General features: G+C 37.8%; 1 protein-coding gene across 1 annotated transcript in view; it reads right to left on the bottom strand.

Annotated features, from left to right (window-relative positions):
* Window positions 1-6,987, bottom strand: part of SLC1A7 (solute carrier family 1 member 7) — a 50,330-nt gene extending 43,343 nt beyond the window's left edge. Inside the window, exons 1-2 of the mRNA XM_032217320.1 lie at window positions 6,215-6,987; window positions 4,495-4,574 (exon numbers count right to left, since the gene is read on the bottom strand). Of these exons, the coding sequence (XP_032073211.1) occupies window positions 4,495-4,574; window positions 6,215-6,355 (221 nt within the window). The 5' untranslated portion in view covers window positions 6,356-6,987. The remainder of the gene's footprint in view (window positions 1-4,494; window positions 4,575-6,214) is intronic.
* Between the last annotated feature and the right edge of the window lie 7,053 nt (window positions 6,988-14,040).

Here is a 14,040-nt window from a genome sequence, read left to right as displayed (position 1 = left end):
CCAAGGCACCTGAGGGTAGAACAAGAAGCAATGGGTGGAAACTAATCAAGGAGAGAAGCAACTTAGAACTGAGGAGAAATTTCCTGACGGTTAGAACAATTAATCAGTGGAACAGCTTGCCTCCAGAAGTTGTGAATGCCCCAACACTGGAAGTCTTTAAGAAGATGTTGGATAGCCATCTTTGTGAAATGGTATAGAGTTTCCTGCCTAGGCAGGGGGATGGACTAGAAGACCTCCAAGGTCCCTTCCAACTCTGCTATTGTATTGTATTGTATTGTATTGACCCTGGAACAGTGCAACTATCATAAATACGGTACATGCCCAGTGCCCAAATTTTGATCACATGACCGTGGAGATGCTGCAACAGTTGTAAGTGTGAAAAATGGTCATAAGTCACTTTTTTCAGGGCCATAACTTTGAACAGTCACTAAATTCATGGTTGTAAGTCCCCAAACTTTCCAAGTCAGTGAACTGTTTTGAGGTGGCAGCAGGGTGGGGTTGGGGAGAGGGGATGGTTTCAAGCATGCACATACTGTATGCTGTTTTCATAAATGCTGTTTCACACGCGCACTCTCCCACCACTCCTGTGGCCCAGTTCTGAACAGGCTGTGGACCAATCCTGGGCCATGATGAAGACTCCTGTGTGAACCTAACCAACATTAATGCATTAATGCAGTAAACAAACAACAGGAAATTTGGCGCTTACAAAAAACTCTAATTTGGTCACAGTCAGAAGTGTTCATACCAGACGTTCTACTGCAGATAGCAATTAGCAATAGCACTTAGATTTACATACCGCTTTACAGTGCTTTACAGCCCTCTCTAATATACGTGACACAGCATTTTTAGATACATACAATTCTGAAGGACTTTGGAGAGTACAAAATAAAGATTTAAAATTGGCATTCTGTAATAATACAAAAGAGTGTGAGAGAGATGTCCCTTATTACCTTAGTCTGGGGATACTTTGAAAATAATACTTGCTTACAAAAAACGTTTGTATCCCTGCCGGCATGGGATTACACAAAATAAGGACGTCTATTAAGATAACCTTTCTTCTTGTCCAAGCTCCATGAGTCTCAAGGAAGGAATAGTCTTAGCATAAGGTGACCAGATTTTCAGATTGGTAAAGAGGGACACCATTGACGGGGGGGGGGGGGGGGGCTTGATTAAAAATGTTATATTTGGTCAAAAGGTCACCCCAGGACACTGAATCATCATAAATACGAATCTGTTGCCAAACAAAATTTTGATCACATGACCATGAGGATGCTGCACGGTCGCTAAGTGTGAAAAATGGTTGCAACGGTCGCTAAGTGTGAAAAATGGTCATCAGTCACTTTTTTCAATGCCATTGTAAATTTGGTCACTAATGTTTTCCCCCTCCTCGAGACACCTCACTTCTTCCTTCATTCCTCTTGCTTATCTACCTTCACTTATCCGTCTTCTGCTCTTTCCCTCTCTTCCTTCCTTTCTCCTTCCATCCTCTCTTCTTTCTTCACTCACTTCCTTCCTCCTTTTCTCTTCCTTCCTCCTTCCATTCTTTCAGCTTCCTTTCTTTTGCCTATCTACCTTCTCTGTCTTTCTGCTCTTTCCATTTCTCTTTTCCTCTTCGCTTCTGTTCCTTCCTCCTTCCATCCTTTCACCTTCCCTCCTTCCTATTTCTTCCTTCTTCCTTCCTTCTGCCTATCTACCTTCACCTTCTCTGTCTTTCTGCTCTTTCCCTGTCTTCCCCTTTCCTCCCTCCCTCCCTTCTTTCCTTTCTAGTTCCATCTTTTCTTCTTTTGTCTCTCCCTCCCTTTTTCTTCCTTCCTTCCTTCCTTCCTCTTGCCTATCAACTTCATCCTCTTTGCCTTTCTGCTCTTTCCCTCTCTTCCCCTTTTCTTCCTACCTCCTTCCCTCTTTTCTCCCTCCCTTCTTTTTCTTCCTTTCTTCTTCCATCTTCCTCCTTCTCCTTCCTCTTTCTACTCTTTCTCCTTCCTTCCATCTTTTCTAGAGCCGAGGTGGTGCAGCGGTTAAATGCAGCACTGCAGTCTACTTCAGCTGACTGCAGTTCGGCTGTTCAAATCTCACCGGCTCAGGGTTGACTCAGCCTTCCATCCTTCCGAGGTGGGTAAAATGAGGACCCGGATTGTTGTTGGGGGCAATATGCTGACTCTGTAAACCGCTTAGAGAGGGCTGAAAACCCTATGAAGAGGTATATAAGTCTAAGTCTAACTGCTATTTTCTCCTTCCATCTTCTCCCCCCTTCTTCTTTTCCTTCCCCCCTCCCTCCTTCCTTCCTTTCCTTCCCACTCTCTCCTTGGGAGGGGTTGGGGGGGGCAGCAGAGACCAAATAAAGTCAGAAAATCTTATTAAAACTTTCCTATTTGTTGGATCGCATTGCTGCAAACTTATAAACCAAATCAGGGGAACATTTTGCAACCAAGGGTGCTGCAATGAAAGGGGGGAGGCAGCCCTGCCCTTTCCCCAGTTTTGCAAGGAATGAGAAACGGTGCTTTAATCCGAAGCAACTGCAATTTGGAACCGCAGACAGGGAAAGAAAGAAAGAAAGATCCTTATAGCACAAAACCCACCTTTGCATGGTTGTGAGAACATAGGTAAAACAAACAAACAAAAAAAAGCACAGCGTCCCTCCGCCCTCTGAATGGGACTCAGCATGACTCCGATTTGAATACAAGGACATGGAGCTGGGCGGGGAGATAAGCACCTTCATTTGCATTCTCTGCAACCATGATGCTTTGCAACATTCCCTGGGCTCTCCGTGACTTTCTGCAAATTTTTCCTTTCGTGCTTAAAAAAAAAGAACGGGACTGCTTTAAAACGCCACAGAATGAGCTTTCAGCCTGACAAAAATGCAACCCCTTCCTTCGTCCTCCTCCTCCTCCATCACTAACAGCTGTCTCTGTCATTCTCTGTGTGTGTCTGTGTGTGTGTGTGTATCCCTGCCCCCGCGGATGGTCTCCGGACTAGCAGAGCCTCCTCTTCCTCCTTTTTAACCAGGCGATCTTCGGCTGCTGCACAATCCCAAGGGCATGCACTGCCCGGTTTGCTGAATCCGGCACGGCTTCAGAGAAAGAAGGCGTGCGAGAAAGCCCCCCCCCCCTGCTGCCTGAGCGTTTGAATGAAGAAGGCTGCAGGCTCCTTTGTCCTTGGCTATGCAATTTTCTTTCATTCTCTGCTGCCTGAACAAGTGAATGAGGCAGAGGGAGAATGAAAGGAGATTGCGTCCCTTCTGTCTCCCTGTTGCTCAGAAAAGCAACTCCGGGAAGGTCCTTTGGTGCCTGCTAGCAAAGGACCTTCCCAGAGTTGCTTTTCTGAGCAACGGGGAGATAGAAGGGACAAAATACCGGCCGGCTGGGATGGGTATACAGGGCTGGGGGCGGGGCAGGCTTACTTCCGGGTCTGGTCACAAAAATCGGGACTTTTTAAGAACGCCCCAGGACATGGGGCAAATTGTGCGAAAGTGTGATTGTCCCGCGAAAATTGGGACATCTGGTCACCTTATCTTAGCAGGCTCTTCCTAAGCAACTTTAGTAGGTCAACAGATTCAATTTGGGCAAGGCATTGTCTGATACAGTTCAGTGTTGTGCAATGTAGCCCTTTAAAAGTAATCACCAACACTCTTGACTTTGGCCCTATGTGGATCAGTTCGTGACTGGGGCATGAATGATTGTAAACCTGTTAGAAATCAGCAGGCTACTTCTATGACAACATATTTTAAGCATAATTGTGGCACTAATAAGAAACATGCACTCAATTTAATAATAGTTGGAACACAATTGCAAATATTGTACATTCAAAATAATTACTATATAGGGGAATCTTCTAAAGCAGCCGCTCCTTTTGAGACAGACAGACAGACAGACAGACAGACATTTTATATTTTGCATAAACAGTCAGGGGTCATACCTTACTAGTACATTTACCATACTTATTTTTAAATCCTAGAAAAATATCAAAAATTTTGAAATTATTTTTTAAAAATATCATAAAATCCTCACCCAAGGCCTTCCTACATTTTAACTTCTTTCTATCCCTCACTGTCCTGTTCTGCTTTTCTCACCAACATGAAGTCCCAGAGATGATCCAGTGTTACTGTTGGCAGGTTCCAGTTGTGATAGGTTGTTTTCTGATTTACTATACAGCAAGTTAACTAAACCATAACTCAAATTAAACCTTTACTGTTGTAATGTGTTGTAGCAAGTGATGAACTAGGATGATTTAGTTATCAGATTTGCATACTGTTTAAGTAAACGAAGAACACTCAATTCCAAAATTGTTTTACATTTAAATCAATTCACCTTGATTCTAATATCACCTTTCCCTATACCATCTCCTTCCCATTGTTAGGTTCCTCCAAATATATATTATATGGATTAAACAAGAAGTCACTGTTTCTGCCAAAATAATATTCACATAATGTTATTTGGAATGAATCGTCTAAAAAGAAAACTATACAAAAAACAGTTGAACTGATAAAAGCTAACCTACCTTGAAACAACCAGAGGCAGAATCAACATTTTCAACATTCTCATCAATAATTCTCCAGGAAATTGAAAATAACTAATTTCCTAAGGAAATAAGGAAATGGATGAATTGATTTTTTTAAAAGAAAGCATTTATCTCAAAATAGTGTTAAGATGCTTTGATATCTACATTATTATTTTCTTCTTCATTACAACAGCATAAGAAACAACAGATGGAACATTGAGAAAATGTGCATATAATTGAGGTTATGAATAATTGGCCTGCTTTGAAATGGTGATTTTAATACTTCTTGGATTCTCAGATGAATGACATATTTAATATAAAAATGATGAATCTAGAAAGAATTTAGTTTAGCTATTGTTGGGGAGGGGAGTACTAAATCCACTGACCACCAGACTTATCTTTGTTTATTTCAGTTAAAACAAACTAAAGCAACATAATTCATGAGGGGACATCAGAAACTTGAAGTACTCATAGTCTGCTTATCAAAAACTCATCAGGGATGAATGAAACAGGTGTGAAGTTCATAGTTTGGATGATATAGAAGAGTCTCTCTTATGCTCCTAGTTTTTCTTGATGGTGAGACATGCCTCAGAAGTTGGTGAAGAACATAAATTATGAATACATTCATAAGAGAAGCCATGCTCATTCAGATATCTTGACCATGGACCTTTTAAGGTTTTCTAGGTCAAAAGCTACAATATTCAAGAAACCTCATTTTATGCCTAGCTTTTCCTAGTGTTAACTTCCCAAGTTATCTTTCCATTTCACATATCAGCTTGAATGGAACTAGATCAGAACTATATCATCTAAATAGATGGCAAACCAGAAGATACTCTATGCTGTCATATTGCCTGCTTTCCTGATGTGTACTTATAGATTTTGCCATGCTAAACAATTCCTTTACAAAGTGAATGGATCCATGATGGATAATTGTGACTCTATTTTACTCACAATAGGAGAGACAAATTCCTATTTCTCATATTCAGCCAACATCTTTGGGGCAAACATTGTACAACTTTTCGTCTTTGATGTTTTAAAAACAGAAAATTCCTCTTATTTCTAAAAATGGGTAATAAACCATTTCTACCTAGCTGACCCAGCATGAAGTGTAAACTATGAAAATTGGTAAGGTGGGAGGAAGCACAAACGGATGAATCCCTCAGGTTGTTCTAAAGCATACTTTCTAAAATACATTCATTGCTAACAAGTAAATAATGATAATGGGGAGCTTTCCCTATAAATCTATTAAGATCAACAATACTATTTTAAAGTAAGTGGCTTGTGGAATGTAAGTATGTTATATATTACCGGTAGAAAAGAACATACATTAACTTCACTGGGAATAATATATTCAGATATACCAGGAATTCACAACAATGCAAGGAGTTTTTTTTAAGGTTCCTGTTATTTGAACATCTTCAGTATTTAACATTTTACACATTTCATTTTGCAGTGACTCAACTTTTCAACCGTTAAAGATAGATAGATAGATAGAGAGATAGATAGATAGATAGATAGATAGATAGATAGATAGATAGATGATAGATAGAAGATAGATGATAGATAGATAGATAGATAGATAGATAGATAGATTTCATTCCAGAACAAGATGACTTGTTCTGCAAAATATCAATTCAGCAAAATGTTCCTCATGACAGCCCCTATTTTAATTTATGAATCCTTTGTTCCTCAATGATGCTAACCTGCTCAGATCACTAACCTGGGGAGAAAGGCGCCTTGTCCTCAGAAAGAATCCAAGAAGACATCCCACTATGACAGATAACACTGAGAGAATAAGTAAACCATTCCTTTTGCAAACATCCTTGACCCGACCTAGCATTGTTTTGAAAGTCACTGCCATGGTGTCCTCAGTGATCTCCGGAGGGGAATCAGCATCCCATAGACACAGAGATCTTTTCAGCCTGTTGTGTTAGAATAGCAGCCATAGATTAGATGAAAGCATTTCTGGGACTGCTTAGTTGACATGCAAGGTCGCTCTTCTACCAGTAGCCAACAAGCATGTATTTCCAAATTAATACTCACAATCCTATTAGTGACTACATCAATACGAACCTCAAGGAAGATTAAGAACTCTGGAAAATGAGAACAGAGTGGAGTGGTGTTTCAGAAACCAGGGTAATCTTGGAGCAAAGTGGCGCCTAATATGAAGATAAAATAATTGTGCATTGTTCAGTTGTTATAAGCAGAGGATCTTAAATAATGGTGGCATAGAGGAATGCAATGCATACAGTAGGTATCTTCTGTTTTCATTCAAATTGTAGGTGATTAACACTAGTTAAGCACAAGATTAAACTTTAAGTAATGCTGGCTTATTTTTCACTACTACCAGTACAAATAATCTGGAAATATTGGAAGCATATGGAATAACGGCTTGTCCCTGTCAACATTTTTTTCAGATTTTTTCCCCCCAGTGAATTAAACTATATGCAATTGTATGATTTATAAATGTATTATATATAACTTGATTTGGTCATAAATGTATGTTTAATATAAGAAAATTTAAAAATATAGTTTATTCAATTTACTAATGTATTTTTATTTTTATCTGCTAAGTAGAAGCAGGCAGCCAAAAAAAAAACCTTGAAGTTGTAAACTAAAGAAACCATTGACATTGTAGCAAAATGCAACATTTTCTCTGCAATGTATCAAATACAGAAAACATTTTTTTGAAAAAGATGTGGGATCAAGGCTAAGAATATACATTTTACTATATTAAATATTATTTAATGGCACTCATTTTCTGAATCTATGTCCATTCATCAGTTCAATATTTTTGAAGATTCTCTTATATTGCCATAAAATGTTCCGTTCTATTATATATTGGATTATTACTTGATTTTGATGTAATTGTTTTTAAAGCATCTTAGCCATTATATTTATTTAATTCAATCTCAATGCCCACCCAACTCGAGACCCAAATCCACACTTATCCTGAGCACTTCAGAAATTAAAAAAGCACAACATAAATAAAATAAGATACATAATAATGCAGAAAACAAATTAAACAAAATGTCAAACCAAGACAACTAAGATAAAAACAGATGCAACATATGACAAACATATATAACAAGGAATTCCATACATTCTATCTGAAGGCCTAGTAGAAAGCCGTGTGTTTCCTTTCTTTTTTAAACTTTAAAATTATTATAACATATTTCTTTTTTGCCCCAGTTTTCCAATTTGCGAGTGGATCTTTTTTTTTTTTTTAAATAAATGTTTTTTAATTTTAGTTTAAAACAGGTACACATCTTTCTTTACATCTGTAAAAAATATATCAATCAATTACAGATAAGTTTTGGTACATCTCCTCCATAGTCAACCAACATAACTCATATTAACTAAGGCATTATTATATATCCATTTTCATTTAACTGTAATTATTATTTAGCAATATTGATAAAAGTAATAATCTTGACCAATTCCTGCCCACACCGGTGGGAGAGGAAAAAAGAAAAAAAAGAAGAAAAAAAAAAGGACAGATAAAAAATAAAAATTAAAATAAAAAATAAAAAATAAAAATAATACAAAAAAAGACAAAAACGACAAGAGACAAGGCAGGAAAACGAAACAAAACACAGGTGTCTATCATGAGAAAAAAAAGAAGTATATCAACTGGTTACAACATGCTTTGGTGCTTCTCTTCCATTAACTCATATTAATTCAAATATCTTAACTCGAATATTTACCATATCAACATCATTATACCTCCAGTTTTAATTACCTATGGTTATTTAAACATCCTTCATCCTTAGCTATGCTAAAGAATTAATCCATAACACATGCTGACAATTCATTTACTTATTTGTAGAATCCTCTATTATCATCAAATCCTCATATCCTATTTTAGCTGGACATCCATAATATTTAATTATATCATATATCATAACATTTTCCCAGTATTGATTAACATTTGATTGTATGTATTTTATTTAGTTTTTAATAGTGATAATTATTGTATTTAATACTCTTTATGTATAATCTTCCAATTGTTAGTTATCATATCAACTCCACATTATATACATTACTATCAATATCAATTATTGTTCAACTATATCTGTTACAAGAAAAAGCAATTAGGTTTAACTAGTTTTCAGTTGTGTTCTTCAATCTATCAGCCAGTTCCAAATTATATATATTACTATCCATATCAGTCATTTTTCAGCTATATCTATTACACATTAAGGTAATCAGATTTAGCTAGATTTTAAATTACGTTGTTCCATCTATCAGCCAGTGTCTCTCCAATAGCAAGATCCTCTCCAGCCAATTGCCACACGTTGGATAAATTTACCAAATGTTTTCATAATCAAATCCAGACAAAGATATTTTGGCACCTTTGGACTCTGAATATCAGTGATGAAATAATAATAATGTTGTCCTGGGCTTGTAATATTTTCCAAATTAACTTTAATTCTCAAGGGTGGATTTTCCATTCCTCCTGCACACTGTCTTTTTAAATGAGTCTTCTTTATAGCTTCCCCCCTCCTTTCTTCCTCTGAGATAGACCAGACACCATTTCTCACATTTTCCGTTTGTATTTCAGGAGCATTTAACATTCAACAATCTCAGTTTTTGCTTCATATTTTGAAATCAGATGATCCAATTTTCTTTCCAATCTTTGATAAGAATCAGAAAGTCCTCTACATGCAGAAAAAAGTCTCTGAAATGAAATCTTAGAGGTATTTTGGGACGCCATGATGTGTGTCGCAGTTAAAAATTGCAAACTCTTTTTTTTTTTTTCACAGACTTCTTAGTCTCTCACAGGCTGTGATTGTAAACAAAGCCGAGTAGTAAAGTAATAAAAGTGTCGAGTCGTGACGGGCTAATTAGTAGAAAATAAATTTTACGATCCACTTAAGGAGATTCAGAGGGGGGAGGGTGTCAAGGAGTTTCTTGAAGCATTTAAGAAGTAAAGTAACCACCAGCCATAAATCCATTAGAAAACGCCAATTCGCCGCTAAGTTTCCCTGTTCTTTGGTTTCAGTTATCTTAAGTTTTTAACGCGAACAGTCTCTCTTGGATAATAAAATCAGCTTACCAGATGACATCACTTCTAGCATTCTTAGGGGCAACCTGCAGTTTCAGTTAGCACGCAGCTAATCCAGAAAGGAATTGGCACGAGGAGTTAATACCCCCCCCCAGAGATTTGCGGGTATCTCTGAGGTCCAGGGTCTCTCCCCACCTTCACTGTCGTCTCCGGGACAGCTAGAGTTCAAAGAACCCGTCCAAAAATCCTTCGGTATAGAGGAATTTCAGGAGTAGCCTGAAACTCCATCTTCTCACTGCTAAGCCCCACCTTCTTTCTCCTGCGAGTGGATCTTTGAAGGAGAGGAAACATTCTTGTTTATATGTATATATACATATACACATATATACACATATATATATGTGTGTGTGTGTGTGTGTGTGTGTGTGTGTGTGTGTGTGTGTATAAATGTGTTTTTTTATTTGTGCTGATAATTCACAATTTATTCAGCACAAATAAAAAAACACAAATATAACAAAGGCAACAGTAAAAAAACATTGGGTTTCTGTCGTGATGGACTCTTGTGATGAGCCGATTGACAGATGATGGAAGCAGTTAGCTTCCTCCCATAATTGGGGCTTACCAGGGGTTGTAAAAATCTAATAGATATATATATAAATATATATATATATAAATATACATACATACATACATACATACATACATACATACATACATACAACCCCCCGGTATGCCCAAATATGGGAGGAAGATAACTACTTCCATTCCATATTTATCAGCACAAATACAAAACAAACAAACAAAACAAACAAACAAACAAACACACACACACATACACACACACACACACTCTAACTTTGTGAGACAGGTGGCTACATAAATATGGTAAATACATAAACAATATCTACACCAATACTGCAGGGGCATTTAATATAAAAAGTGTACATTCATTAAAGTAAATATAAAAGAAAAACTAATTTCTAAAGAAAGATCCATGTAGTATCAACTTGGTATCACTATATCATTAATTCATTCCTTAAATATCTAATTGAATGTAGATATTTTTCTTGAATATTTCTAGACATTGTGGTGACAAAGACATCTTGAATCACTATTTGTTTTAGTGACAAGCAGACAAGCCATAAACATAAAATTAATTTGTAAATCATACACATACATTTGTTTTGCCCTTTTTTATACAAGGAAAGGAAGAGTTTTCAAGGATTATCAGCTATTACAGGGGTGTCAAACTGGCAGCCCGCAGGACGCATCCATCATGTGCAGGCCATGCCCAGCCCAACTCTGAGAAGGGGAAAAACATCATGAAACATCATGTAAAGACAACGTGATGCTGTGATTTTGACACCTGTGAACTATTAGGACATTCCTTCTTTCTTTAGCAACTGTTTTTATATTTAAAAAAAATACTGAAAACTCTTCTAAAAAGAAATTGCAAAACTACCATATTTTTCAGAGTATAAGATGCACCAGAGTATAAGATGCACCAGAGTATAAGATGCACCAAGAGTTTGAAGAGGCAAATTAAAAAGAAAAGTTTTTGCACTCTAAAGAACTCCCCAAAAACCTCCCATTTTTCATGAAAACAGGCCTGTTTTTTGTCAAAAAAGGGCATGCATAGCCTTTAGGAGACATAGAGTGCTTCTGAGGGCTGGGGGAGCAAAAACGAGCAAAAAACAGCACATTTGTCACTCTTTTTGCCCTCCCCAGCCCACAGGAGCACTCTGGAAGCCTCCTAAAGGCTATGCATGGCCATTTTTGCAAAGGGGGCAGGGTTTTGGGAGGCAAAAAATGCTCTATTCAGTGTATAAGATGGACCCAGATTTTCACCCTCTTTTTTGAGAGGAAAGGGTGCATCTTATACTCCGAAAAATACGGTATGTTGCCATCAAATGTTTAGCAAATTATAAAAATAATCCCATCTCTAAATACACTTAAAAGTAAAAGCAAAGGTTAGGATGCTACAACTGAAAGCAGGAATTGATGTTGTACAAAATACCAGAAAATCCCAAGCATTATCATTTGTATTGAAGTGCTCATGAAAGTCATCTTAAAGATGATGGCTAGGATCCAGCAATTATGCTTATACTGATTATTTCTTTAATGATTATTTGGAAACAAGGGCAGGAGAAGAAGGAGAAGAAAGCAGGAGAAGAAACTGTAATGCTCAGTAAAAAGCTCCAGACAAATAAGCAGATAAGGAACCACAATAAACTGATCTGGGGAAAATAGCAGCGTGTATTGAAGTGTACAGCTACTGATGTTAGAGCAGGTGGCAGCAAGTAACTCTTCTCAGCTGGTCTCAGGATGCTAAGCAGAGCTGAATTGAAGTGTTTTTTGGACAGAGAAATGCCAGGTGATCCTAGAACTGTAACTTTGACTATGAAATAATAACAGCAACTACAATTGAGATACGAAAGCCACAGTCACTCTTTCTCAACCCAACTCACCTCACAGGGTTGTTCTGGGGAAAATAGGAAGAGTTATTCATAACAATCATAAAATAAGGACGTGGTAAAAGGCAAGAGCAACCCATTTGTGGCTTGCTACCCAAAACCAACATGGATGTGACTGTGTAATTAACATACCAGGAGTTATTTTTAGAGAACCTTTATTTTTTTATGCATGTATGCTGTTCTACATGCTACCTTTGTCAAGTGTAGCATAAGCAGATCCTGAGTATATTTACTCAATGAAATGTTGCATTTTATTTAATATCCCCTTCTTCCAATATACCTGTATAAAGTTGTAAACAAAACCAAATAATAATAACTTGATAATAACTTAAAAACAGATATCTCCTTCAAACTGTAGACTCCTCTCAGATTTCCTGTCTCTAAGGTTGTGTTTATTATGGACAGAGACATAGGAATGGCCGAATTTCTTTGCATTTTATAAAATGTATTGAATGCTACAAAGTGACAAAAAGCACTAAGTACTGCAAAACTGAAACAAACTAAATTGCTACATCCCTATTTATCAACTGATGGTAGATTGTGTCCTGATGTGTTTGAAAGAAAATGTCACCAAATAATTATTCAGTGAAAACACACATTTTTAAACATGATTTCAATAACAAGGGATTTTTACATTCTTACACAGATGTTTAGAAGTATTTAGAGGCTGTATGCAACCTCTGGCTATTCACTACTGATAATATCATATGTGTTAATTGATACAGTGTTCAGTTTACAGTGTTCAATTTCAGGGCAGTTTTGCATTCACTGTAAGTGCATGAAAGCAGTTGTGTTAAAAAGGAATTTATCATTTCAAACATGCCAACAAAAAAAGCTATACATTTATATAGCAAGAACTGAGACATCCATATATTGCTTGAAGGAGCGAAGTGTGAATGCTCTTAAAAAAATGTAAATCACAAAACTCACTTATAGATCGCTAAACAATTATAAAGATGTCCAATATAATATATGCAAGACTGTTGAAATGAAATCAAAACGAAGAATATTTAAATGACTTTTACAGCAATGCTATTCCAGATTACAACATTCTTCTAAAAGGTTTCGTTTAAGTCAAGTTGAACTCAATGTAACCTATTCCTAGGAAAGGGTCCACAGGACTGTGACATAAGATTATCACCCCCTATTTACTTTTGTGGAAGTATCTCCTATCTAATTCCACAAAAATTGTGCTTTTTCTGGCACAGAGGAAAAAAAGGGAGAAACTAGGTTTCCTTGGAGATTAAGCCGGGAAGAAGACTTCGGTAGGAAAATTAAAGAAGAAATGCAAATAAAAGAAAGCAAAAGGGAGAAAAATTGCACACCCCAACCCCCTCCCCTAGCTCCAGAAAGAAGCGCTACTTTCTGCCCTCTGGTGTTTTTCTCGGCGATTGACAGGCCATTAAATTTCCCCATAGGCTGCTATGAGCAGAATTCGTGCTTCTGTCACGAAGAAGCGAAGGAAGAATTTCGCGCGCGCTCGGGCGGTCTCAGAAGAAACGGGGAAACAACTTCTGCCTCGCTTTCTCGTCCCGACCAGTTAAACCAGCGCCTCCTGTTTGACATCCTTCAGGTGCCTTCGCCAAACGCTCCTTGAAGTGCGCTTGAACAGTGCGCTGTCACTGGCTTGAACACTTTAGGGCGGGGGGGGGGGAGGAATGTCTCCAAACTTGGCAACTTTTAGACCAGTGGACTTCAATTCCCAGAATTCTCCCCAGCCTCCCTTCCATTCTGGGAGTTGAAGTCCACAAGCCTTAGAAGTGGCCAAGTTTGGAGAGCTTTGGCTTTTGAGGGAACGCGGGTTGGGTGCTGTCACTTCAGAGAGATCGGCCAGTTTGTAGCTAAATGTCTATGGAGGTTCTCAGTCACCCGGGCCGTGGTTGTCCCAAAGGTGCGTCTTTTCGGGAGACAACTGGACTTTCTGGTTTATCTTGGAAGACGTTTCGCTTTTCATCCCAGAAGCTTCTTCGGCTCTGACTGGATGGCGGGGGTGGCGGGGAGGATGGAAGGATTTATACTCCTTGCACTCAGCTGGTCGTTCGCATTCTTTTAGCTTTTAGTCCA

This window comes from Thamnophis elegans, chromosome 5 (genome assembly GCF_009769535.1).
Source record: "Thamnophis elegans isolate rThaEle1 chromosome 5, rThaEle1.pri, whole genome shotgun sequence".
Lineage (NCBI taxonomy): Eukaryota > Metazoa > Chordata > Lepidosauria > Squamata > Colubridae > Thamnophis > Thamnophis elegans.
The sequence above is the reverse complement of the archived record's forward strand: the minus strand, read 5'-3'. Positions and strand labels throughout refer to the sequence as shown.